We start from the raw sequence: 27229 nt of genomic DNA, 5'->3' as shown, positions 1-27229 counted from the left end.
TTATATGCTAGCTTGAAAAATGGGTGTCTGATTATTTCTGGCTGGGTACTCTCCTGACATAATCTAATGTTTTGCTTTCGTTGTAAAGCCTTTTTGAAATCGGACAGTGTGGTTAGATAAAGGAGAGTCTTGTCTTTAAAATGGTGTAAAATAGTCATATGTTTGAAAAATTGAAGTTTTCGGATTTTCGAGGGAATTTGTAATTCGCACCACGCCCTATCATTGGATATTGGAGCGGTGTTCCGCTAGCGGAACATCTAGATGTAAGAGGTTTTAATTCCCATGAAAGGCCAAAAAGATCATCAAGGACAACAACCACCTGAGCCAATGCCTGTTCACCCCGCTATCATCCAGAAGGAAAGGTCAGTACAGGTGCATCAAAGCTGGGACTGAGAGACAGAAGCTGTTTTTCAATCTCAAGGCCATCAGACTGTTAAAAAGCCATCACTAGTACCTTAGAGGCTGCTGCCCTATATACATAGACTTGAAATCACTGGCCACTTTAATAATGGAACACTAGTCACTTGAGTAATGCAAAGTATGTCAACATTATTAATCTCAAAGGTGTATATACTGTATTGTTTTCTATTCTACTGTATTTTAGTCTATGCCACTCCAACATTGCTCATCCAAATATTTATATATTCTGAATTCCATTCCTTTACCTAGATTTGTGTGTATTGTTGTGAAATGTTTAGATATTATTTGTTAGATATTACTGCACTGTTGGAGCTAGAAACACAAACATTTCGCTACACCCGCAATAACGTGTATGTGACCAATAAAATTTGATTTGGAATGAGATGTTCGACGAGCAGGGGTCCACATACTTTTGGTCATGTAGTGTACATTATTCTTATAAGTTGGTCAATTTGCTTTCACCTTGCTAAAACAATAATTATTAAAATGCCTGTGAAGTTACAGGTGGCAGAGAGATGCTAAACAATTAAAGGGCTGCCCTTTTCAGTTTCATTGGAATGCTCATTGTGATGAGGTCCTGCTAGCACTGGGCTTGCACTGGAATCTAGGTATGCCAAAAAGCCCTGTAACTCCAAATTGGTATCCCTGAAGCTTTCGTGCCGAACAATTATTGTCCCAGAGTTATTGCAATCTCTAAAGATTTTATTGCCTAAGAGGTGCTATGTTCTTTGAATAGTAAATATGTACTGAGACTACCGACCATAAATTCTCATTAGAACTCATGTTTGACACTTAAACATTTACATTACACTTTTTCATATGGTACTATTTACATTTACTGAGAATTGTTTTGGGGTACAGATTATGAGGGGGAGGTGTCTTTTAATGAAAACACAACCTTTTACAGCAGTGGGCTAAATCAGGGTCACACAGTGTTTCTTGGTAGTCTTAAACAAATCTACTTTGAACCAGAAGTATACACCTCACACACACATGGTTATGGGCTTAAAAAAAACAAGACACCTGGACCATATCAGATATAGTTGAAATGTGTTCGATTTTGAGTTTGCATCCCAATGTTACTTTTTTCCCCCACTGTATATAAAGTGTATTTGATCCCCTGCTGATTTTGTATGTTTGCCCACTGACAAAGAAATGATCAGTCTATAATTTTAATGGTAGGTTTATTTGAACAGTGAGAGACAGAATAACAACAAAAATATCCAGAAAAACGCATGTCAAAAATGTTAATTAATTGATTTGCATTTTAATGAGGGAAATAAGTATTTGACCCCCTCTCAATCAGAAAGATTTCTGTCTCCCAGTTGTCTTTTATACAGGTAATGAGCTGAGATTAGGAGCCCACTCTTAAATGGAGTGCTCCTAATCTCAGTTTATTACCTGTATAAAAGACACCTGTCCACAGAAGCAATCAATCAATCAGATTCCAAACTCTCCACCATGGCCAAGACCAAAGAGCTCTCCAAGGATGTCAGGGACAAGATTGTAGACCTACACACGGCTGGAATGGGCTACAAGACCATCGCCAAGCAGCTTGGTGAGAAGGTGGCAATATTTGGTGCGATTATTCGCAAATGGAAGAAACACAAAAGAACTGTCAATATCCCTCGGCCTGGGGCTCCATGCAAGATCTCACCTCGTGGGGTTGCAATGATCATGAGAACGGTGAGGAATCAGCCCATAACTACACGGGAGGATCTTGTCAATGATCTCAAGGCAGCTGGGACCATAGTCACCAAGAAAACAATTGGTAAAACACTACGCCGTGAAGGACTGAAATCCTGCAGCGCCCGCAAGGTCCCCCTGCTCAAGAATACATATACACGCCCGTCTGAAGTTTGCCAATGAACATCTGAACGATTCAGAGGACAACTGGGTGAAAGTGTTGTGGTGAGATGAGACCAAAATGGAGCTCTTTGGCATCAACTCAACTCGCCGTGTCTGGAGGAGGAGGAATGCTGCCTATGACCCCAAGAACACCATCTCCACCGTCAAACATGGAGGTGGAAACATTATGCTTTGGGGGTGTTTTTCTGCTAAGGGGACAGGACAACTTCACCGCATCAAAGGGACGATGGACGGGGCCATGTATCGTCAAATCTTGGGTGAGAACCTGCTTCCCTCAGCCAGGGCATTGAAAATGGGTAATGGATGGGTATTCCAGCATGACCATGACCCAAAACACACGGCCAAGACAACAAAGGAGTGGCTCAAGAAGAAGCACATTAAGGTCCTGGAGTGGCCTAGCCAGTCTCCAGACCTTAATCCCATAGAAAATCTGTGGAGGGAGCTGAAGGTTCGAGTTGCCGAACGTCAGCCTCGAAATCTTAATGACTTGGAGAAGATCTGCAAAAGGGAGTGGGACAAATTCCCTCCTGAGATGTGTGCAAACCTGGTGACCAACTACAATAAACGTCTGACGTCTGATTGCCAACAAGGGTTTTGCCACCAAGTACTAAGTCATGTTTTGCAGAGGGGTCAAATACTTATTTCCCTCATTAAAATGCAAATAATTTTATAACATTTTTGACATGCGTTTTTCTGGATTTTTTTGTTGTTATTCTGTCTCTCACTGTTCAAATAAACCTACCATTAAAATTATAGACCAATAATTTCTTTAAGTGGGCAAACGTACAAAATCAGCAGGGGATCAAATACTTTTTCCACCTACTGTACATCACAGAAGACTGAAATATAACAAAACCGTTTGACAAAATATTAATATTTTTTCATAATTAACATTACTAACATTCCACCCATGAGGCCACTAGGAAATCTGACTGCAGGGAAGGGCTACCCATGTCAATAGACCAATGGGTTCCATAAAACGTATCCTGCAAAACATGTTATTACTGTTTATATAATTACCTGCACTTGTCTCTGCTTCAGTTGTTTCAGTCTTCTTCTGCAGCACCTCTCTGTGTTTTCTACTTCCACACTCCATAATTTGTGCATACCCTCAGACTGGACCACCAACAAAATGTCAACAATGGTTCAAATGCAACATGACACTTTCAAACGCAAATAGTACTTGGCGCTGGTCCCCTGGCATTTAAATCTGGGCATGTTTTCATCATTCTACTACACAACTTCATGATGTTCTTTAGTGTCTGGTGGGACAAGTGCAGACCTTTGCAGGACATACAACCCCCATGTAAAAAAATAATATAAAAATGCACATATTAAAAGTTTTAAATCTGTTGATTACTTTTTATTCTCTTTAGTGCGAGAGAAAAGCAAATTATCACACAGCCCATTTACTGCATCAATTCTGCTATGTAGTCCTCCTAGAATATTGGTATTCAACACATAACTTGACGTTCCTTTTATCATCTTATCTCAGAATTCCTAGAGTTGTAAACATTGTTACTAACGGGCTGAATAATAATCCAAGGAACATACAGGTTCAAGGAACTGCTTGTCTGTTCTGTATAAGCTGGACATTCTCAGAAAGTTGCTATTATGATATGTTGGTTGAACTCAGGCCATCTTTGAATGTATTTGCCATTATTCAGTCTGTTGGTAGAATCCATCAACTTTGAATGACAATAGAGAATGACAAACAATGATTCATATTTTCAAAAAATAATAATTCAAATGACATCAGTCGTGGCCAAAAGTTTTGAGAATGACACAAATATTAATTTTCACAAAGTCTGCTGCCTCAGTTTGTATGATGGCAATTTGCATATACTCCAGAATGTTATGAAGAGTCATCAGATGAATTGCAATTAATTGCAAAGTCCCTCTTTGCCATGCAAATGAACTGAATCCCCCAAAAACATTTCCACTGCATTTCAGCCCTGCCACAAAAGGACCAGCTGACATCATGTCAGTGATTCTCTCGTTAACACAGGTGTGAGTGTTGACGAGGACAAGGCTGGAGATCACTCTGTCATGCTGATTGAGTTCGAATAACAGACTGGAAGCTTCAAAAGGAGGGTGGTGCTTGGAATCATTGTTCTTCCTCTGTCAATCATGGTTACCTACAAGGAAACATGTGCCGTCATCATTGCTTTGCTCAAAAAGGGCTTCACAGGCAAGGATATTACTGCCAGTAAGATTGCACCTAAATCAACCATTTATCGGATCATCAACAACTTCAAGGAGAGCAGTTCAATTGTTGTGAAGAAGGCTTCAGGGCGCCCAAGAAAGTCCAGCAAGCGCCAGGATCGTCTCCTAAAGTTGATTCAGCTGCGGGATATTGGCACCACCAGTACAGAGCTTGCTCAGGAATGGCAGCAGGCAGGTGTGAGTGCATCTCCACGCACAGTGAGGCGAAGACTTTTGGAGGATGGCCTGGTGTCAAGAAGGGCAGTAAAGAAGCCACTTCTCTCCAGGAAAAACATCAGGGACAGACTGATATTCTGCAAAAGGTACAGGGATTGGACTGCTGAGGACTGGGGTAAAGTCATTGTCTCTGATGAATCCTCTTTCCGATTGTTTGGGGCATCCGGAAAAAAGCTTGTCCGGAGAAGACAAGGTGAGAGCTACCATCAGTCCTGTGTCATGCCAACAGTAAAGCATCCTGAGACCATTCATGTGTGGGGTTGCTTCTCAGTCAAGGGAGTGGGCTCACTCACAATTTTGCCTAAGAACACAGCCATGAATAAAGAATGGTACCAACACATCCTCCGAGAGCAACTTCTCCCAACCATCCAGGAACAGTTTGGTGACGAACAATGCCTTTTCCAGCATGATAGAGCACCTTGCCATAAGGCAAAAGTGATAACTAAGTGGCTCGGGGAACAAAACATCTATATGTTGGGTCCATGGCCAGGAAACTCCTCAGACCTTAATCCCATTGAGAACTTGTGGTCAACCCTCAAGAGGCGGGTGGACAAACAAAAACCCACAAATTCTGACAAACTCCAAGCATTGATTATGCAAGAAGGGGCTGCCATCAGTCAGGATGTGGCCCAGAAGTTAATTGACAGCATGCCAGGGCGGATTGCAGAGGTCTTGAAAAAGAAGAGTCAACACTGCAAATATTGACTCTTTGCTTCAACTGAATGTAATTGTCAATAAAAGCCTTTGACACTTATGAAATGCTTGTAATTATACTTTAGTATTCCATAGTAACATCTGACAAATATCTAAAGACACTGAAGCAGCAAACTTTGGAAATTAATGTGTCATTCTCAAAACTTTTGGCCACACTGTACAGTATATCATCATGTAGCCCAGTGGTAGACTGCAAAATAGCCGACTGGCCTCACACAAATTCCAATCAAGACATGACTAATCTTTATATCAAGTGAGACCAAACAGGGCCAAATGAGATATTTTCCCAAATGTATAGCTTACTAGGTGAAACAAGAAAAGTAGGTCATATATAGGAATAACAAACAGTAGTTTGAAGCAGGAAAGGGATTTATTCTATGGGGGGGGCGGGGTCATTGGCCTTGATCTTGCGTAAAGGGCGCAATGGAATGATACAGTGGTGGGTCGAGCAAATTACGTTACCGAGTGGGGGGGAAAAAATGCATTGTAGGAGCCAATGAAATAGATCTATTTTTAAAAGGGAGTGGTTTCATGGGTTTCTATAACACGACGCACTTCCTTACCGGCATTTTAGTATGAACACGCGAAGTTGAACAGTCTTTGGTGTACTTACTAGATATTTATTTATTTATTGTGGAACGTGTTTACCTTTACTTTAAATATGCTTGGCCTGTGCCTTTATGTGCCTGTTCCGAATTCGGATGCGACTGAATTCGAGTATTTTGAGTCCAATGGACTACCATCAGAGTTGAAATCGCTCTTCAAATTGAGTGTGTTTCTACCTTCACAAGAGTTTTCTACTTATCGGAAATGGAGAAAGGTAAAACTTGCAGTATATTATTTTACTTGCATGTCTTTATGCTTCGGGGGGGTTCACATCAAGTTTTACATTTTGAGTGTTGGATTTGGCTATTCCTCAAAATTACACATTTTTGTAACGATCATACTGTCGTAGTTTCCTGGAAGTACAAACCCCTTCCTGTACTCGCGGTTTGTCACGGTTACCACAGTCAAAGTCAAAATGGCCTATAAAGTAACAATTCATAACTAAAATTTCCTTTTTGGTCTTAATTTAAAGTTGGGCATAAGGTTAACAGTGTGTTTACAGTTGGGTTTAAAATGACTTTTTAATAAATACATTTTATAAATGGGCTATGCGTTTGTCGAAAGGAAAAGTATAAACGGATTCTTTGGGACCTTTCCCAGATCGCGCTAAGGTTATTCAAACTCTACACCTACCCAGTACTCCCATGCAATTTAGTGCTCCTATCTGAACATAATGTTAAACATAATGATGTTCCTCAATATATTTTTTAAATGAATTACTTCATGAAGGTGTTAAAGTTCATTGCATAACTCAACTATTTATCATCAAAAGATCAAATAGTGCATAGATGGATTATTATTGTTTGGCTACACATTGATGGTTCCTAGGGCTTGCAAATTAAAACTATTGGCCAGCAAGACCCTCTTATTGATATAATCAAGTATCATTGACCTGGAGCCCTAAACCATCGGATTCAGGGTTGCAAATTAGCTTGAAGAAATCACTGGAAGATGATGGAATGATTAAATAACTGCATGCAAGACTTGGCTGGAGCTTCAAGACCCCCAAGACTGTTTGACCCACTTATCATAGGCAAGGCATGGTGTTGCTTGCAGAGTTTGGCGTTGTGGTTTGAGCCCTCATGTCTTCAGGGTTGGGTAATAGTGCCTGGGACATCTATCTATATCCGGCAAACTCACACTAAGCCTGTCTACCTAGTCTAAAATAGGGCCGGTGTTGATATTTGATTTACTGTATTGAACCACAGTATGTGACAGTGTTCCCATAGAGTACATTCATTCTATCCAGCCATATGTCACATTTGACAGTGAATGTAGGACAGGTTAGCCTAGATTTGAGTCAGCATGCTTTCAACATATGACCTTTGTGGTCTTTGCCTCTCAGAGACATTGCTGAAATGGTTTGTCGTGACTGGACATTAAGGTGTTGACACCATTGAGAATGACATTATTCACACATTACCCTCCTTCCAGGTGCTTACAATACATTCCATTAGTATTATCCCCATCCAGAAAAGCCCCCAGTCTTGGCTTTACTACAGTTGATTGATTTTCAATGGGCCCCTCTATAATGTCTGATAATAGAAAGCAGGTCAGTGTGCCTTGCCACTGTTGTCGATCATTTGGTTTTGTTTGCATCTGCAGAAAGCAGTGAAAAGTGCAGATAAGGACCTGGATGGGCAGATGGTCTTCGAGGAATTTGTGAACTATTTGCAAGATCATGAGAAAGACCTGAAACTTGTTTTCAAGAGCCTGGACAGAAGGAGAGCTGGTATGCAATTATCCACAAATCAGCTGTTACAGTTTGGGGACATGCCTTAGCTACCCTACAAATCAAATGTTTTGTTCTGATTTAGGTGGAATTCTGATTGGTGATGAATTGTCGTCTTCCATTGTGATTCAGGTAAAATATATTCTAAGGAGATCATGGAGTCACTCCAGGACCTTGGTGTTCACATATCACGACAGCATGCCGAGAAGATCCTACAAAGGTAAGATATTAGGATGGAGCAGTATTCCCTTAAGATTTTGGTCAATCTTGTCGGTATATCTTTTGTTACCAGTTTGATTCATATTCTCAAGAGTTTATGGTTTTGTTTTCAATTTTGTCAATAGCATGGATAAGAATGGCACAATGACCATCGACTGGAATGAGTGGAGCAACGACCCTCTGCTACAGCCCAAAGAGAACAACATCCCTGAGATCACCCTCTACTGGAAACACTCCACGGTGAGGAGGGTTGGAGGACGGGGGCTGTGAACTAGCTATCCACCAAGCAGGGAACAATTCTATTTCACATTAATTTGAGTACACTCTGTATCCACTGACAAAATCCCTGAAAGTTCAAAATTGTGAATGGGGATGTTAATCCTATTACATAGATTAACACTGTGAATGGACGTGCGTCACCAATTAAGTCTTATTAGTGTTTAAATAGGACAGGAACACTCAATGTAATGTCATGACTTACATGATTCATGAATTACCCCCTTGTATATCAAATGTTGATTACAATTTTAATTATCCCTCGTGTAAAATGTTTATTACGTTTGTAAAGTGTTAAGAGGACACTCAAATGATCCCCTCGGTATCCAGAAGCACTTTCACAGGACAGTGTGTTCTTGGGCAGCATGCGGGTGGGGTAATGAAATACAGTATGTCTTAATAAGAAAAGCCAGCTCTAAATCTTAGCCTGTTTACCTTTCCTATGTGTCGAGAGCTACAGAACAACATTTATAAGCCGAGCTGGGGGAAAAAGTATTCAGAAGCATTGCTTGGAGATGGGATGACCACCTAAAACAAAGACCTAGGAAAATGTCCCACGGCATTCACTCAAGTCACTTTGGCCTGACCATCTCATGCCAGTAGTGTTACTCACACTTATATAACATGATTTTAATATCAACTTGGCGATCATGAAATAGTTTTCAGCTGGTGATTCATCTCTGGCATGGTAAAGCTTCAGGGGGATAGAGCCTGTACTCTGACTTGGGCTTTGCAAAGGCACCTCTATAGGGACTTGTACCCAAAGCTATGTCTAGAGAGGGGAGTCTCGCTGGCTGACTCATTGTCATTATGTAATAGACAGCTTTACAAGAAGCGAACATGCACTCCATTCTATACCCTCAGCAGTCTGAACCATGACATCAAAGCACAAGCGCCCTTATGTTCTCTCTGGTTTGATATCAGATTACAAAGAAATGTCCCAGAAATAACAGAGCAGGAAACAACAGAATTCAACTTGCTTCCTAACACAGAACATGAAGTAATCACTGACCTAAAGCCTCATGACCGGTGACCTATGTTTTGAGGGATGAGGGCAGACACACACTGCACATTTCACTGTCAATACCACTCTTCCCTGTCCCAACCTCTAGATGAAAGGTTTGTGTATACATGGGGCCTTAGAAATCACATACACTGAAAAATGTCCAGTCACCCCTTTAAAAAAAAAAATTGTATAGCTTGACTATATTTATACTTCCAAACTGCTCTTAGATAACTCCAATGTCTTTTGGCCCAAAAGAGAAGCTAATAGTGTAAAGTAATACTCATGTTCTATATCTTTCTGCTCTCTGTAGCTCTTTGATGTAGGTGAGAATCTGATGGTGCCTGATGACTTCACAACAGAGGAAAAACTGACAGGAATGTGGTGGAGGCATCTGGTTGCAGGCGGAGGTGCAGGAGCAGTGTCCCGAACATTCACCGCCCCCTTAGACCGACTCAAAGTACTCATGCAGGTAAGAAGCCCTTGATCTACTGTCTTAATAGATAGTATGACAGCCCTGTATTCCCAACAACAGTTTGAGTCCAAGTAATGGTACACCTAGCCCTCAATTACCTATTCATTGATTACCTAAGAGCCATACATGGTTTAATGAGTACGTAGATTAGTGCCAGAACAGAGGGCAAGAGTCCTGGGGGCTGTTCGTTCCCACCGGCTCATTCAGCTGACCAATGTTAGTGGCTAAGAGCCAGCACATCGTCTCTGGTGAGTTGTGATTGGCTGCATCAGGAGAGATTAGATCTGCTTTTACGTGATAGCAATGTGGGGATCAGTAACCCGATTGGCGTTAATGGGTCTGTTTGAACAAGTCGTCTAGCGTAATCTTTGTGTTGGTACAACTGATACCAGAACACTGACTTGTTCCACACTGATTCCCCCCCCCCCGTTGAGCAAATATGTTCCCATTCTCAATGCCTATGCCTGATAACTGAAGAAATGTTATCAGAATAAAAGGCCCGACTTTCATGTAAATCATTAATTGTCGTCAATGGAAGACGTGCATGAACATTTGAGTTAAGCGCACAGATCTCAATTCAGAATACAGCCCTAATTGTGTTATTGTTCATGTGACTTCTGTATGATAAACATTGATATTCTTTATTTGTCAGGTCCATGGTTCCAGTAGCAACAACATGTGCATCATGAGTGGGCTCACCCAGATGATCAAAGAAGGTGGGATGAGGTCGCTGTGGAGAGGGAACGGAATGAACATCGTCAAAATTGCACCTGAAACAGCCCTTAAGTTCATGGCTTATGAGCAGGTATTTGCTCCTATATCATTTTCTTAATTTAGAGAATTTCTATTTCTATTATAAAAAATGATATATAAACCATTACTATAATTCCTTAATCTCAATTTCTGATGTGAGGACCAAGTTCATGTTCTAACCAGTGTCTGCCCCATCTTATTTTCTCTCCTTTTCAACTGAAACACTCTCTGGCACAGATCAAGCGTTTGATTGGCAGTGATAAGGAGACACTTGGCATCCTGGAGCGTTTTGTTGCTGGATCTATGGCTGGAGTCATCGCTCAGAGCACCATCTACCCCATGGAGGTGAGCAGCCATCAATCATCCCCCCCTAGCATAGACCTGGAATGATTACATCTATTATTGTTGTCCGGATAGAAAGGACAAAAATGCATGATTGATTTGCAAATAAGTTAGTATTGCCAATGTTTTCAATCTGATTACATGCCACCTGCTAGATTTTCATAGTCTTTCATTTCTGAACACAAGGTTCTGAAAACACGGCTTGCCTTGCGAAAGACAGGTCAGTACTCTGGCATCTCTGACTGTGCAAAGAAAATCTTCAGGAGAGAGGGACTGGGTGCCTTTTACAAGGGCTTTATCCCCAACATGATGGGCATCATCCCCTACGCTGGAATCGACCTGGCTGTGTATGAGGTAAGAAGAGACCCGGATATGACTTTACAGAGCTGTTTTCACTGCATTATATGCTCCATTTGGAATTCTCTGACTGTTCTTTTTTCCACAGACATTGAAGAACTCATGGTTAGAAAAGTGTGGTACCAAAAGTACTGACCCGGGAGTGTTAGTTCTGCTTGGCTGTGGCACAGTCTCCAGCTCCTGTGGTCAGCTGGCCAGTTACCCCCTAGCCCTGGTCAGGACCCGCATGCAGGCACAAGGTGAGACCTTCAACACTACACCTAATTTACACTGCTTAAATTATTTCAAATATATTAAATCTTCCTTATTTTATTGAGATGCAGTTATAAATAACTACCAGGTTTGCTGTTCCTTTGTATTCATCTTTGGCTCTAATGCTGACCGTGTGCCATGTCTCTCCTATAGCCATGATGGAGGGCAGCCCACAGATGACAATGTCAGGGCTCTTCAAACAAATCATTCAGACAGAAGGGGCCACTGGCCTCTACAGGGGCCTGGCCCCTAACTTCCTGAAGGTCATTCCAGCTGTCAGCATCAGCTATGTGGTGTATGAGAACCTGAAGATGTCGCTGGGAGTTAAGTCGCGATGAGAAGGTGACTCACGACATCTGAATTGTTCAGCTTTGAAAGCTGTGTGTGTGTGTGTGATCCCTCCAAGTTGAGGCTAAGGAATCATCTCATTCTGTGAATGCCAGAAGATGGAGTAGAACAAGGGACAATAGAATGAAAAGAAAAGGTATCAACTCTGTGAGCTGAAATGGAGGGGGGCGGCGTCCCTCAATATTGCTATTTCTACTATTATTTAATTGTTTATTTTAGAAGATCAATTGTTGAGTTATTACCAGAATTTGACAATGAATGTTGGTTAGCAACTCTATAATTGGGGACCAATTCTTGCTGTTGCCAGTTTGTGGTTTAGTGCCTCTGTAAGAATGTTCCTGTCTCTCTTTGGTTTCACTCAGTAAATTAGGCTATGCAACAGTGCAAACTACACCAGACTCATTAAGCAGAAACTACTTCAGTTATGCCCAATGCACAACAAATGTTTTTGACTAACATGATGTATTCAGACATTTTCCTTAGCATTAATGGTTTTTCTGAGTAGTTATTGGTTTGCCCCCCCACATTTGCCTGATATATTTGTTAATGTTCCATGAATATAAGGAATTGGGAAAAAGCGCGTGGTGATTATTTCCCCTTCTCACTTGGTGCAGATAGACAATTTATTCACACTGCCATTTATTTTTGTTTTTTTATTGTCTGGGTATGACAGTTAAGAATGGCATGTCTGTTTTTTGTTCAGAACACAGCACTAACTGTCTTTATGTTCATAGGTTTGATTGTTATGGATAACTAACTGAAGAGACATATGTACAAGTATTGTGGGTGTGTTTGCAAAATAAGATCACATTGGCTTCTTATGCAATGTTGAAGAGCATGTATTTGTAAATGTTTTCAATGGAAACCATGCAATAAATTATTGCTTGAGTCCATCCTGCATATTTTTCACTTAATATATAACTGTAATAGTTTGTCCGTTTACATTTAGTTGTTTATTATGGAACTGCACAATAATTACTTCTGTGTTGAGTGCAAATCTCTGTATTTGAGCTCAAGTGAAGGACAGGAGAGTCTTGGTTGTCAGGACACTTAATCAATGTCTTTATACCTAAAACCAAACATGATTTTAGCGCTTTGAGAAGATCGATGAGCAATACTAATGCACTTTAATTCATACTGGAGACACTTTTGAGTGTTTTGCATTAACTTTAGATTGAAACTGGGAATTCACTTCAACTTTTGTAAATAATAATTTAATTATTAAACATTTTTTTTATGAACCATTTTGTACAATGTTCTTTGAGCAAATAAATTAAAAGTATTGTATAATATTCACGTGTATTTCTTGACTCCTTACGTGTGTACGATTCCGATTTTAGAATTGACACCACCCTTCCCCCCCCATTGATTTCAGTACTACGTTTGACACCAACGACATGCAGTACCAAAACAGGAAGTCGCAAATAAAACTAGCTGGGTGACTTTGCTAGCTAGTGTTCGTTCAATCATGCAACGATGTTTAAAAACGTGTTTCGATCTGGTTTTCTAATTAGGACCGCACATGTCATCCTAACATGGGTTATTACACTGATACTATTCTTACATGACACCGGTAAGTTAGCTTCTCTTCGAGGCGAACCATATTGATTAGCCATTTAGTTCGCTAACGTTAGCTTACCAGGCAACACAGACTGGAGACTGTCACATTACGACAACAATACTATTGATAGCTTGCAGGCTAGATAAAGTAGTTGCTCTCAGCCATATATTTTAGTCACAGCGAATACAATAGTAATTTTAACAACACAACCTTCCACGTGTTGGATTTATGTGGTGTTTAAGTGAGTTTATATCTTGCCTGTTAAGATCTCCGAAGACAAAGGGAGAATGGAGAGTTGATGCAGCCTGTAGTGTTTTCCTTGCTGGTCCTGCTGTCAGTGATGCTGTATTTCACTGTCTCTCTGATGGACCCGGGCTTTGTTCTTTCTGACAGTGTTAAGGTGAGCCTTAACCCCCATCAACCCTGCCCCAAAACCCCTTTTGATAAGATGTATTCCATACTGATATTACACTATTTTTGCCTTTGAATGTGTGAGTATGGCCAGGGCTCAGGTGAAGAATTGGAGGAGATGATCCCTCAAAACCCCATACCTCGCCTGCGCCGGTGTGGCTACTGTCTGCTACAGGTAGGACAGCAGGTAGAATACCATCCAGTTGCAGTTAGATCATTAATAACTTATAACTATAATCTTGGATCACAGATGAGATGACATATTGGGGGTGTGCTATGTTGTTGTTAGTATGTATGACTCCTTGTTCTCTCCTCTTTGTCTCAAGCAGCAGCCCATGAGAGCTAAGCACTGCCAGGCCTGCAAACATTGTGTGCGGCGGTTTGACCATCACTGTCCGTGGATAGAGAATTGTGTGGGTGAGAGAAACCACCGCTGTTTCATCATCTATCTGGCTGTTCAGCTGCTTGCTCTACTCTGGGCACTGCAGATTGCTTGGTGAGTGTAGGTGATTTAACCTGATGAAAGTAGCTATGAGGTATTATTATTGCGATGTAGATGAAATACTATTTGTCCCACATACACAATAGTTCCCTTGTTGTATTATTGATGTCAATATAATTTGATGTACTCTGTCTTTCAGGTCAGGTTTCCATTCTTCTGACACTTGGAAACTGTGGCTCATTGTGAATGGGTTTCTGCTGGCATCGCTGTGTGTTGTAGGTGTGTTGTCCTTGGTGGTGGTCCTGCTCCTGGGCTGCCACCTCTTTCTGATCTCCATCAACTCCACCACCTGGGAGTTCATGTCCCGCCACCGGATCTCCTACCTGAAGAGCTACAGTGACGAGGAGAACCCCTTTGATCGTGGCATTCTCTGTAATCTGTGGGACTTCTTCTGCATGTGCCGAACTGTGGTGTGGGAGCAGGTGTACTACAGAGGGAGCCACAATCACGTCTGACCTCACTCTACAGACCACATGCCCATACCAGGCTATAGGATTAAGCCAGGGTCGTGGCACCTCGTAGGCCTTCCATTCTGCTTCCCCATCATTTAGATTTTTTGCAAAGTTGAAGTTGCCTAATGTTTTGATATTTATGTAATACATGGTTCTAGGTATTTTTTTTATTGTTTTGTTTAACTGAGTGACAGTTTATCGTGAGTCATTGAGTATGCTATTTTGCCATGTTGAACTAATGATGTACTGTAATATTGAAAGGTGTTGATCAAAAATGTTATGCATTAACTTTAGTACTCTGTTTTATAATATGTTGAAACGTTAGAATTTTTACCTGTATTCTTTGATAAAACTTTTCACTCTTTCATTAATTGGAAATAATGTATTCATATTTTTGTATTTATTGACATAGACAACACAATAAAACTAATGATTTCAACGAATATGCATTTTTCTCATTTACATTTCTTTGTTGTAATCCACATACATTCATACAGTAATGCATAATTATTAGCAGCAACTATTGAACCGTTTTATTAGCAAAATAAATACTATTTCTATCATAATCAACTATCAGCCTCTCACTTCACAATCTCACTCGTTATTGCATTAAGTGCTCAATCCCACAATATTGGTTTATTCATAAATATGGCTACCTTATTTAATGGCTTCTCTCATGAAAATGTCTACATAAAACTAAGTTCACAACAAGTGTGCCATGCACATTTTAGTCACACTAAAAATAATAAATTGGCTGGTAGGTAGAAGGTAGATATGTTAGTAGGAGTTAGTAGTTAAACACATTGGTAGGGAATGACTGGACCCAGGTATGAGAACATGGCATTTTTCATCTTCACACAGAACAACATTTTGAAAAGACATATTGTAACAGGAATAAACAGCCTTTTTCATTTGCTCAGTCAAGGCAGTGGGCAAAGCCTCTCACAGTGATGCATAGAAATGGCAGCGTGTACCTCTCTGAAGGGAACAGTTATCTGATAATAGCAAAATAAGCAAAGGCCACAAAGCATGCTCAAATTCTGTCCACATTAGACCTCTCATCAAATCCATTATGTTTCATAGATGGCAGCCAATTTATTTGAGTGAAATCCAGAGCATTACACACTAGTGTTAATGTTTGGATATCACTGGGTACTATAAACAATGAAACAGTCATAGAACCTGGCCGTCAGACGAATTCATTGCACAGAAATACCAGGGTTGCATTCAAATTACTTTCCACCTGCAGATATCCCATATCCTGCATGGTTAGGTTTGTTGATGATGGCTTTTGATGGCAGTGAGGACAGTCCGCCTCATCTACATGTACCATTGGGGCGAGCTACATTCAGTTATTGTCAGTTATGAAAAGGTTGTGCTATGGAACTGTTCATGCAACCGTTTCATGAGCTGGATGCAACCCTGGTCTCTGATTGCTTCATCCATGCAGGGCTGAGAAGTCAAAATCTGCGAAGGCCTCCTGCTGCTCAGGGGAGAGGCTGCAGGACACAGGAGGAGGTGACAGGATCGGCTGGAGACTCGTGAACTCGCTGTCAAAGTTACTGACATCCACAGACTCCTTAATTTTTGGCAGGAACGGAGGTTTCACTTTTTTAGCTAGCAGTGCATCCCAGTCTATAGTCTGTTTGTCAAATAGATACAGTACATATAGGTTAAATTGCAAAATATAAGTTATTTTCCTACAAGCATGTCAAATATAAGGTTGATGCATTTACAGTATATCTAAAAGCATTGATTGAAAATTATTTGATTTGAACTAAATTACCTTGAAGAATTTCTCTCCCTTGACTTCATTTGCGTCCCCTTCTCCGGCTCCCAGCCTTTTCTCTGGATTCCTCTTAAGAAGCTGCAGGGAGGAGGGGTTTGATTAGGGATCAGCATGTACAGACAGGGGGATGGTTAAAAACAAACACTGATATTTTCATAACAAAAGTATTTCTGAACGGTTTCCGAACGGTTTCCGAATATATAAAAAATATGAGAGACAGAATGAGCAGAGAAAGGGGAGGTTGTTACCTTTTGAATGATGGAGATGGAGTCTGGAGAGAGGCATCCAGGATACTGAACATCATCATTAACTATGCTGTCAAACACCTCCTCTTCATCTTCTCCTGGGAATGGAGACTGGCACAAAATGGAGAGAGGGAAGCCTTTATTCTGATATACGACCACCAGTCATTGAAACTATAAAGCATTACATTTCTGTGTATTTGTGCTGTTATTATTGATTTGTGACTGTTTTTGTTGTTGTTGTTGTTGTTGTTTACAAAAATCTATGACTGTGTTTTATGGAGTGTGTTTCTGGTCTGTTGATGACTTACTTCTCCCACAAGCATCTCAAAGATAAGGACGCCCATGCCCCACCAGTCCACAGCTCGTGTGTAGTTATCATCAGTAAGCACCTCAGGTGCCAGGAACTCTGGGGTTCCACAGAATGTTGATGTCCGGTCGCCATGCCCCATCCCTGCCAGTACAACAACAGATGGAGCAGCATTTAACTAAATGCTCACACACATACAATTTGTCATATGTAATTTCCACACATAACCACAAACCCTGTCGTAAGATATAATAAACCATAATTTTACCTTCTTTACAAAGTCCAAAGTCTGTGATTTTAACAAATCCGTCTGCATCCATCAGCAAGTTGTCTAACTTCAAATCTCTATGAAAAACACATGCAAATTAAATAAGCTGCAGCCAGAGCTGTATTAAGTGCTGGTTAATATGACTCATAGACACGACTCACCGATAAACTATCTTATTCAGATGCAGGAACTCTAGACCCAGCAAAACACAGGCTGAGTAGAACCTGTAACACAAAGAAAACACACATTTTCACTGTCCAAATAGTTTTTTAATGGCACGTGCATGTGTGTGTGTGTGTGTGTGTGTGTGTGTGTGTGTGTGTGTGTGTGTGTGTGTGTGTGTGTGTGTGTGTGTGTGTATGTGTGTATGTGTGCGTGCTTGTCGGGTAAAACTCACCTGGTCTGCAACTCAGAGAAGACGTTATTATGGATGTGAATCATGAGGTCTCCTCCTGGTGAGTACTCCATGACAAAACAAACATGCTCACTGGTCTGGAAACAGCCGTGCAGGTTGACCAGGAAAGGGTGCCTCGATGCGTTGATCATCTCGAAGATCCTCCTCTCACACATAAGACTGTGAAGGCATCAGAAAGAGCATTTCTTACTGTAAATAAGTTATTATCTGTGGGTAAGGTGAGCAAGCCTATTCATTGTATGGTATATGTCCCAATAAAGAACATTAACCTGTCCACTTCATCACGGGTTACAATATCCCTCTTCTTCAAGGCTTTAATGGCATAGAGTTTTCCTGTCTTCTTAAACTCAGCTAGAAGTACCTGGATAGGGTGAACATTGGCGTACATGAAGCAGTAGGTTGTGCAAAATCATATAGTACTGTAATATAATGTCGTGTTGGCAAAAAAGTCTGGACCTTTCCAAAGTGTCCTCTTCCCAGGACAGAGATACATTTGAAATCTTCCATCTGCATCCTTGTTCTCTCTGTGTAGTTTTCAATGGAGGACTGAAAAGAGACAGACAGATATGCTACGAAGGTAGAATCATGAAGAAATCAAGGCCAGTCATTTATTCAAATAGCAAGTCTACCAATGCACTATATGCAGTTTACTTTAACAAGATGACAATAGACTGGAACCACCATTTTATGTTTAGTGGAGCTGGTATGGGTGTTCACCTCTTTTTCTGTCAGAGTAGGCATAGGTGGTGTTTTCTGTGCTGTTGACACCGTGTTGGGGATGTTTCTTCCTTGGTCAACGCTAAATGTTTTAAATGCTAAACGCTCCTCACTTATGTTAAGACTAATCACCGGCACTTCACTGCAGATATAGAGAAACACAGTGATGGTCATATATTCAGGGAAATCATGCAATGATAAAGATATTACATATACTCCCATAACCAAATATTCTTATAAATACACTACACTAAATACTTATTTTACTGTTTCTACTAAGTTCTTAATTGTGTTTCCATGGGCAGCACTGTGTTCTTTCTCACCCTGGCAGTAGGGGGGTTGACCGAGTGGCCTTATTGGTAGAAGGTGGGGGGTTGACCACACCATCAGAGGAAGTAGACGGACTCAAAGTGGTAAAGGAACATTGAGGCAGGACACTCATCATCAGATGACCCCATGTGGCAAAGTTCATGTTCATCTGGGCAGCACGAAGGAAGTTCTTCCCTGAGTGGAGGGACAGGAACACCCATCAACACTTATCATCAACAGTAACATGAGTAGGTCTATTTGATCTGTGACCGCAGACAGGTTACATACAGTACCTTTCTCTTTTGTGAAAATGCACCTCTGACGCCTTAGTTTGGGTTGGCGCTCAATCACAGGGTTGACAAACGTAATCTGCAAAGCCACCAGAAAAACAAGTAGCTTGTTACATATGGGTATCTGGTTGATAGACCGAACTCTGGCGAAGCCATCTCACATTCAGAAATATAAAGGAATCAGACCTCAGTGAAGAGTGTTCCCTGGGGCTCCAGGCACAAACACAGGGTATGTTGTTGGTTGTCCAGGAACTCTTCCAGGCGCAGGTACTTGACTGCACACATCACCCTCCAGTCTTGCCAGAAGATCCCAATCTCCAGCTCCCGAGACTGTGGGGGCACAAAGATGAAATACATGTGCAATCTCCCAACTGGGAAATGATATGGTATTTTACCAATACAGACAATTTCAGACTATGTACAACAATTCCATAGAGTTCCCATACAACCAGTTATGTGAAGTACAATGGTTCCTCCTGGTGTTCAGTTAAAAGAACTCTGCCTCAACCAGTCACCTCTTCCACTTCAACTGGTTGTATCAATTTCCCACTCCATTGACACTACTTACCCGCTCCAGTTGGATACTGAAGCTTTGTCTCCAGGCCTGCTTGCTCAAAGGTCTCCAATGGGTGCGACCCACCACTCTGTTATCCAGTTTCAACACTGCACTTATCTCCACTGCCAGACAGAAAGTCTGATATTACTGTCCTATACTGTACTTCCATGACTACAATAACATTTAGGAGAGATGGTTCTACAGGTACAGTACTTGGGATATTCAAATGCAACAACCACAGCTTCAACACAAAGTCACTGGCCCTCTGGGCACTAACCCTAATACGATACAGACGCAGTACACTCCCCTGCAGAAGAGGAGGTAGTGGATGTTGAATCTAACACTAAAGAGTTGAGTAGGGCTAAGGTCCTTTATATGGGGACTTACAGGAGAGGTTTTCTGTGTGATCAGGTTGGCTGTTGACAGTGAAATCTGGTGGGCTATCCGGAGAAGACGATCCACTGGTTATTTGGCCTCGTCCTGGCAGTGATTTCAGCAAGTCCTCACATCCCAGAAGCATGACCTCAAGTGTGCCTGTAAAATATTACATGTATCAGGAGAACAGGCCTTAAAATAAACATTATCATTCTGCTTCCATAAACAGACATACAATACCTGTAAGGTTTGAAGAGAGTAGTTACCTGTTAGGGAGGCCGGCTTGAGAAAGGATGAGGAGGTGGAGGAGGGGAAGGAGCAAAGTAGGCAATTTTGCTGTTGTCCCTCGGGGGGTGGGGATACTGTAGGGAGCCCCTGTTTGGTGACAGGCTCCCGGAGAGCCTCCTGAGATGACTCCCCCAGGCGGTGCTCCAGAGAAAGTCGCAGAAGATCTAGCTTCTGAGAAGAGTCTTGCACACGGGACCGGGCCTGGTAGAGAGATTTATGCATTTTCTCATACATGCATAGCACAGGCACAAAAACAAATGTTCTAACCAAGACTATTTCCACTCTCAAACTAACTAATTGTACAAAATATTCAATTAGTCCCTCTGAAATTATACTAATTTTGTAGGTTGTTTTTAGAATGTTTTTAAATAGAATTGTAAAACAATAATAGTTTATAGATACATCCTAGCTAGCCCACCTCAGCCAGGGCCAATTGGTCCTGGGATGGCAGCTCCTCAAGCTGCTTCACCACATCCCTGGCCACCTTCACCACCTCTGTCTCTCTCTGGACATAGTGTTTTAACTCAGCCACATGGATGTCCAGGGGATTTACACCCACTGGGGTACTTCCTTCTGGATCAATGATGCATGAGAAAACAGGCCAAGTTAAGACTTAGACTGCAAAGAGAAAGCATTATGATATATCCTCACACAGATAATACAGTTGTCATTTTCAGTGGTCTTACATTTTTAATAATCATACAGTGAGGGAAAAAAGTATTTGATCCCCTGCTGATTTTGTACGTTTGCCCAATGACAAAGAAATGATCAGTCTATAATTTTAATGGTAGGTTTATTTGAACAGTGAGAGACAGAATAACAACAAAATAAACCTGAAAAACGCATGTCAAAAATGTTATAAATTGATTTGCATTTTAATGAGGGAAATAAGTATTTGACCCCCTCTCAATCAGAAAAATGTCTGGCTCCCAGTTGTCTTTTATACAGGTAACGAGCTGAGATTAGGAGCACACTCTTAAAGGGAGTGCTCCTAATCTCAGTTTATTACCTGTATAAAAGACACCTGTCCACAGAAGCAATCAATCAATCAGATTCCAAACTCTCCACCATGGCCAAGACCAAAGAGCTCTCCAAGGATGTCAGGGACAAGATTGTAGACCTACACAATGCTGGAATGGGCTACAAGACCATCGCCAAGCAGTTTGGTGAGAAGGTGACAACAGTTGGTGCGATTATTCGCAAATGGAAGAAACACAAAAGAACTGTCAATCTCCCTCGGCCTGGGGCTCCATGCAAGATCTCACCTCATGGAGTTGCAATGATCATGAGAACGGTGAGGAATCAGCCCAGAACTACACGGGAGGATCTTGTCAATGATCTCAAGGCAGCTGGGACCATAGTCACCAAGAAAACAATTGGTAACACACGACGCCGTGAAGGACTGAAATCCTGCAGCGCCCGCAAGGCCCCCCTGCTCAAGAAAGCACATATACATGCCCGTCTGAAGTTTGCCAATGAACATCTGAATGATTCAGAGGACAACTGGGTGAAAGTGTTGTGGTCAGATGAGACCAAAATGGAGCTCTTTGGCATCAACTCAACTCGCCGTGTTTGGAGGAGGAGGAATGCTGCCTATGACCCCAAGAACACCATCCCCACCGTCAAACATGGAGGTGGAAACATTATGCTTTGGGGGTGTTTTTCTGCTAAGGGGACAGGACAACTTCACCGCATCAAAGGGACGATGGACGGGGCCATGTACCGTCAAATCTTGGGTGAGAACCTCCTTCCCTCAGTCAGGGCATTGAAAATGGGTCGTGGATGGGTATTCCAGCATGACAATGACCCAAAACACACGGCCAAGGCAACAAAGGAGTGGCTCAAGAAGAAGCACATTAAGGTCCTGGAGTGGCCAACCAGTCTCCAGACCTTAATCCCATAGAAAATCTGTGGAGGGAGCTGAAGGTTCGAGTTGCCAAACGTCAGCCTTGAAACCTTAATGACTTGGAGAAGATCTGCAAAGAGGAGTGGGACAAATTCCCTCCTGAGATGTGTGCAAACCTGGTGGCCAACTACAAGAAATGTCTGACCTCTGTGATTGCCAACAAGGGTTTTGCCACCAAGTACTAAGTCATGTTTTGCAGAGGGGTCAAATACTTATTTCCCACATTAAAATGCAAATCATTTTATAACATTTTTGACATGCGTTTTTCAGGATTTTTTTGTTGTTATTCTGTCTCGCAGTGTTCAAATAAACCTACCATTAAAATTATAGACTGATCATTTCTTTGTCATTGGGCAAACGTACAAAATCAGCAGGGGATCAAATACTTTTTTCCCTCACTGTACCAGCATATAAAATAGCGAGCAAAACAAACACTGGAACTACAGAGCATCGGAAAGTATTCAGACATCTTTGCTTTTTCCACATTTTGTTATGTTACAGCATTATTCTAAAATGTATTAAATAGTTTTTTTCCTCATTAATCTACACACAATATCCCAAAATGACAAAGCAAAAACAGGCTTTTAGAAATGATTGCAAATTAATAAAAAATAAAACACTGAAATATCACATTTACAATAAGTATTCAGACCCTTTATTGAGTACTTTGTTGAAGCACCTTTGGCAGCATTACAGCCTTGTGTCTTCTTGGGTATGATGCTACAGGCTTGGCACACCTGTATTTGGGGAGTTCTCTCATTTTTCTCTACAGGTCCTCTCAAGCTCTGCCAGGTTGGATGGGGAGCATCATGGCACAGCTATTGTTAGGTCTCTCCGGAGATGTTCGATCAGGTTCAAGTCCGGGCTCTGGCTGGGCCACTCAAGGACATTGAGAGACTTGTCCCGAAGCCATTCCTGCGTTGTCTTGGCTGTGTGCTTAGGGTCATTGTCCTGTTGGAAGGTGAACCTTCACCCCAGTCTGAGGTCCTGAGCGCTCTGGAGCAGGTTTTCATCAAGGATCTCTCTGTACTTTTCTCTGTTCATCTTTCTCTGGATCCTGACTAGTCTACCATACCCTGCCGCTGAAAAACATTCCCACAGCATGATGCTGCCACCATCATGCTTCACCATAGGGATGGTATTGGTCAGGTGATGAGCGGTGCCTTGTTTCCTCCAGACGTGACGCTTGGCATTCAATCTTGGTTTCATCAGACCAAAGAATCTTGTTTCTCATTGTCTGAGAGTCTTTTAGGTGCCTTTTGGTAAAGTGCAAGTGGGCTGTCATGTGCCTTTTACTGAGGAATGGCTTCCATCTGGCCACTAATACTGTAAAGGCCTGATTGGCGCTGAAGAAATGGTTGTCCTTTTGGAAGGTTCTCCCATCTCCACAGAGAAACTGTGGAGCTCTGTCAGAGTGACCATCGGGTTCTTGGTCACCTCCCTTCTCCCCCGATTGCTCAGTTTGCCTGGGCGGCCAGCTCTAGGAAGTCTTGGTGGTTCCAAACTACTTCCACTTAAGAATGAAGGAGGCCACTATGTTCTTGGGGAAAATATTCTGTCCTCTTCCGCAGGTCTATGCCTCGACACAATCCTATCTCTACAGACCATTCCTTTAGACCTCATGGCTTGGTTTTGGCTCTGTCAGCTGTGGAGCCTTATATAGACAGATATGTGTCTTTCCAAATCATGTCCAATCAATTTAATTTACCACAGGTGGACTCCAATCAAGTTGTAGAAACATCTCAAGGTTGATCAATGGAAACAGGATGCACCTGAGCTCAATTTCGAGTCTCATAGCAAAGGATCTGAATACTTATGTAAATAAGGTATTTCTGTTTTTTATTTTTAATAATAACCTGTTATCACTTTGTCATTATGGGGTATTGTGTGTAGATTGATGAGTAAAAACATTTACTTAATCAATTTTAGAATAAGGCTGTAACGTAACAAAATGTGGAAAAAGTAAAGGGGTCTGAATACTTTTCGAATGCACTGTACCTAACAAATTATAGTAAGATACAAGGCAGTAACCTATCTGATGGCAGTTCAATCCTGATAGCATTTTAAATTCTGTGCAAAGATGTGGATTGAGTTAACTGTATACTGTAACCATGATCACCTAACTAAACTGTACCATAAAGCTCTGACCTCCATGATTGGTGCTGTCATGGTTGCTGCTCCCATCCCCAACACCAGTCTGGGTGACTTTGATAATCTGCATTCGGATCAGCTCGATCTTGGAACGGCTGTCCTGCAGCATCTGCTGAGCTGTAGACAGCATCTCCAGATCCTGGAAAGTGATAATAACACCAACACAATGATGCGGAAACACACCCAGTCCAGTACAGTACACCTGAACAAAACCTGATCCATGTTTATTGATCCAAGGAAAGAAATACTCTGATAGTCTGTCTGACTCATAAAATAGTGGTGAATGAGAAACTGAAAAACAAGAAGCATCTGTGTAAGTCTCAGCTCTGCCCGTGTCCAATCTGAAAAAATGGATGTATGAGCTAAAATAATAATACAAACATGCCTAAACCAGGTGAAAACAGTAGTATGACCATGCACTTCACTAACCTCGGAGCACTCCTGTCTCTCCTTGCTGAATAAGGGCTAATTTGTCATCCTCTTGGCCACAGGAGGGCTTCTCACATTGCACCTCTCCACCTTCACTATCCTTGAAAACACAACAAGTCCTCTACTGTTGTTATTGCAGAGAGCATCAGTGGCAAACAAGCAGGCAGGGTTCCTCCTGAAGCTGCTTTACATCTTGTGAATCTGGTCACACAGCAGTCTTTCCTTGTGTTTGTTTTCGCCTCTCTGCTGACTGCTCTGCAAAATCCCTCTTCCACTGCATCCTGTTCTCCTCTTCTTTCTGTTACTAATCACTCTCTCACCCCTCCCTCTCTCTCTCTCTCTCTCTCTCTCTCTCACTGTGTTTTTCCTGTGTAGGCTTCCTGCAGGGGTGGCAGGGATCCCTCTGCTGTGCCAACACTGCTGTTAGTCTGTGAGTGCTGATGTCCCTGTCCAGGCTCAGCATTGGCCAGTGCAGAACCACATGTTCCTCTCTGTCACCAACCAAAGACAAACACAGAGACGCTCTCCACAGGACAGGCAGAGAGTATCCAGCTAGAGTCTTTCTAAACCCATTCCAGCATGGGGGAGCGCCTGGGACATACATCAAATGCTCCTGGGAGTCAGCTGCAGCTCTTTATGCAGAAGGACATGTCTTTAAGTCCAGTTTTAAATGGGATGCATGCAGTGTAATAATTGTAAAAATATGTGCACTTATAAAATAGCTTAATGTTATAATTTTTACACTATGCTAGGAGAAGTGTGGGATAAGCACTGGGTGACAGATGTAAGAACGAGCAAGGAATTACTATGTTCAGCTAAACGTTGGCAAGGCAGCCAGGGACCAAAATATTTTTTTTAGGGGCCATCAAATCAGGTGACTATATGGTTGATTTTGCAAATACGGGCACTTTTGGATGTTAAATGTTATTTAAAATGAAACCTCTTGAACTGCTTTTTATCTATCTGAATATTTTCTTCACTCTGTCTGGAAACAAGATCTAATAGTGGCTGAGACCATTCTATTTAAGAATATAACGATTTTTATTGGTTTCCCCAAATACCAGAGGGAAAATGTCACTACCACCACGTCATAAGATTTGCTATTTTAGTTGAAAAGAAAATTACAGAAATTGTTAATATAACATTTCAAATTTTTTTTAGATCATGTATTTTTTTACTATTTTGAGGTTTTCTTAATTATATGTATTCATCATGTCTAAATGTCCATATATGCCATGATGATACTCAGGAACATGTATTTACCACATCAAAATATCAATTTTTTACATTATTTTAGAAATGAAGGTTCACATATGGGAAAAATCATCAATATCAATTGTAATTTAACACAACTTTTCCTCATAAATATGTACCGTGATGGTAACGACTTAGCATTGTTGTAATGACTTAGCATTGTCGTAAATATCCTCTGGTCTGATGAAACAAAAATAAAACTGTTTGGCCATAATGACCATTGTTATGTTTGGAAGAAAAAGGGGGACGCTTGCAAGCCGAAGAACACCATCCCAACCGTAAAGCATGGGGGTGGCAGCATCATGTTGTGGGGGTGCTTTGCTGCAGGAGGTACTGGTGCACTTCACAAAATAGATGGCATTATGAAGCAGGAAAATGATGTGGATATATTGAAGCAACATCTCAAGACATCAGTCAGGAAGTTAAAGCTTGGTCGCAAACGGATCTTCCAAATGGACAACGACCCCAAGCATACTTCAAAAGTTGTGGCAAAATGGCTTAAGGACAATAAAGTCAAGGTATTGGAGTGGCCATCACAAAGCCCTGACCTCAATCATATAGAAAATTTGTGGGCAGAACTGAAAAAGCGTGTGCGAGCAAGGAGGCCTACAAACCTGACTCAGTTACACCAGCTCTGTCAGGAGGAATGGGCCAAAATTCACCCAACTTATTGTGGAAAGTCCCTCATGTATGTCTGCAATGGGCTGTATTGAGCTAGGAGATGGCTGCGGTGCTGAGCAGGTGGAAGTGGAGGTTGTGCTTTGTCTGCTTCTGTTTATTGAATTATTACGGTCTATGGGCCAAAACAATCACATAGATGTGGAGTCATTTGAGGGGCAGTTAGGTCATCATTCTGAAGCTGTAAGACTTCAGGTGAGTGTGGTGGTGTGTTCCTTGACAGGTATGACTCCATAACCACTATTTTCTGGTAGTTGATCTTCTGTTTCTTTGGTTTATTTCCTATGGCCTCCTTTTTTTAATTTTTTCTCGCTGGGAAAGTTGTGAGATGGATTTCAGTTCAACACTTTATTTTCTCTTGAGGTATTGCACGATGTCCTCCGAAGTCGGTCCCTCTCCTTGTTCGGGCAGCGTTCGGCGGTCGACGTCACCGGTCTTCTAGCCATCGCCGATCCACCTTTCATTCTCCATTTGTTTTGTCTTGTCTTCCCACACACCTGGTTTCAATCCCATCAATT

The 27229-nt window shown here is 41.6% G+C and overlaps 3 protein-coding genes across 9 annotated transcripts; 2 read left to right on the top strand and 1 right to left on the bottom strand.

Moving 5' to 3' along the window:
- The first annotated feature begins 5972 nt into the window (after positions 1-5972).
- Positions 5973-13100, top strand: LOC106585451 (calcium-binding mitochondrial carrier protein SCaMC-2-A). The gene is made up of 10 exons (XM_014171664.2): positions 5973-6265; positions 7657-7783; positions 7916-8003; positions 8128-8242; positions 9595-9753; positions 10409-10561; positions 10747-10854; positions 11038-11205; positions 11297-11447; positions 11614-13100. Exons 1-10 carry the CDS (start codon positions 6107-6109, stop codon positions 11796-11798), a joined length of 1413 nt encoding a protein of 470 aa, XP_014027139.1. The 5' UTR covers positions 5973-6106; the 3' UTR covers positions 11799-13100.
- Positions 13101-13191: 91 nt separating this feature from the next.
- On the top strand, positions 13192-15177 carry zdh12 (Probable palmitoyltransferase ZDHHC12). 6 transcript variants are annotated; one of them, XM_014171382.2, is made up of 5 exons: positions 13192-13381; positions 13636-13769; positions 13875-13955; positions 14110-14276; positions 14422-15177. In XM_014171382.2, the coding sequence occupies exons 1-5, from the start codon at positions 13285-13287 to the stop codon at positions 14735-14737; spliced, it is 795 nt and encodes a 264-aa protein (XP_014026857.1). In that variant the 5' UTR covers positions 13192-13284; the 3' UTR covers positions 14738-15177.
- LOC106585453 (serine/threonine-protein kinase N2) lies at positions 15118-25693 on the bottom strand. 2 transcript variants are annotated; one of them, XM_014171673.2, is made up of 19 exons: positions 24780-25693; positions 24348-24489; positions 20712-20866; positions 20272-20494; positions 20018-20164; positions 19643-19752; positions 19261-19404; positions 19078-19153; positions 18799-18979; positions 18476-18617; positions 18215-18304; positions 18028-18119; positions 17741-17917; positions 17505-17567; positions 17344-17420; positions 17077-17219; positions 16772-16879; positions 16521-16601; positions 15118-16376 (listed from the first exon to the last, which is right to left on the bottom strand). In XM_014171673.2, exons 2-19 carry the CDS (start codon positions 24478-24480, stop codon positions 16173-16175), a joined length of 2346 nt encoding a protein of 781 aa, XP_014027148.1. In that variant the 5' UTR covers positions 24481-24489; positions 24780-25693; the 3' UTR covers positions 15118-16172. The 2 variants fall into 2 exon arrangements, with proteins under 2 accessions (XP_014027148.1, XP_014027149.1); XM_014171674.2 differs by having other exon boundaries at positions 20712-20863.
- Positions 25694-27229: the final 1536 nt, after the last annotated feature.

Source organism: Salmo salar, chromosome ssa24, assembly GCF_905237065.1.
Source record: "Salmo salar chromosome ssa24, Ssal_v3.1, whole genome shotgun sequence".
NCBI lineage: Eukaryota > Metazoa > Chordata > Actinopteri > Salmoniformes > Salmonidae > Salmo > Salmo salar.
Note: the sequence above shows the minus strand (reverse complement) of the source record. Positions and strands in the feature narration are given on the sequence as shown.

Coding starts and splice junctions, on each gene's coding strand:
- LOC106585451 (XM_014171664.2), top strand. CDS start 6,107: ATGCTTGGCCTGTGCCTTTATGTGCCTGTTCCGAATTCGGATGCGACT. Junction 6,266..7,656: donor CTTATCGGAAATGGAGAAAG/GTAAAACTTGCA, acceptor TTGCATCTGCAG/AAAGCAGTGAAAAGTGCAGA. Junction 10,562..10,746: donor AGTTCATGGCTTATGAGCAG/GTATTTGCTCCT, acceptor TCTCTGGCACAG/ATCAAGCGTTTGATTGGCAG.
- zdh12 (XM_014171379.2), top strand. CDS start 13,285: ATGTTTAAAAACGTGTTTCGATCTGGTTTTCTAATTAGGACCGCACAT. Junction 13,382..13,635: donor ACTATTCTTACATGACACCG/GTAAGTTAGCTT, acceptor TTGCCTGTTAAG/ATCTCCGAAGACAAAGGGAG. Junction 14,277..14,421: donor TGGGCACTGCAGATTGCTTG/GTGAGTGTAGGT, acceptor TCTGTCTTTCAG/GTCAGGTTTCCATTCTTCTG.
- LOC106585453 (XM_014171673.2), bottom strand. CDS start 24,480: ATGCTGTCTACAGCTCAGCAGATGCTGCAGGACAGCCGTTCCAAGATC. Junction 18,305..18,475: donor CTACTCTGACAGAAAAAGAG/GTGAACACCCAT, acceptor GTCTCTTTTCAG/TCCTCCATTGAAAACTACAC. Junction 16,377..16,520: donor AGGGAGAGAAATTCTTCAAG/GTAATTTAGTTC, acceptor TTTGACAAACAG/ACTATAGACTGGGATGCACT.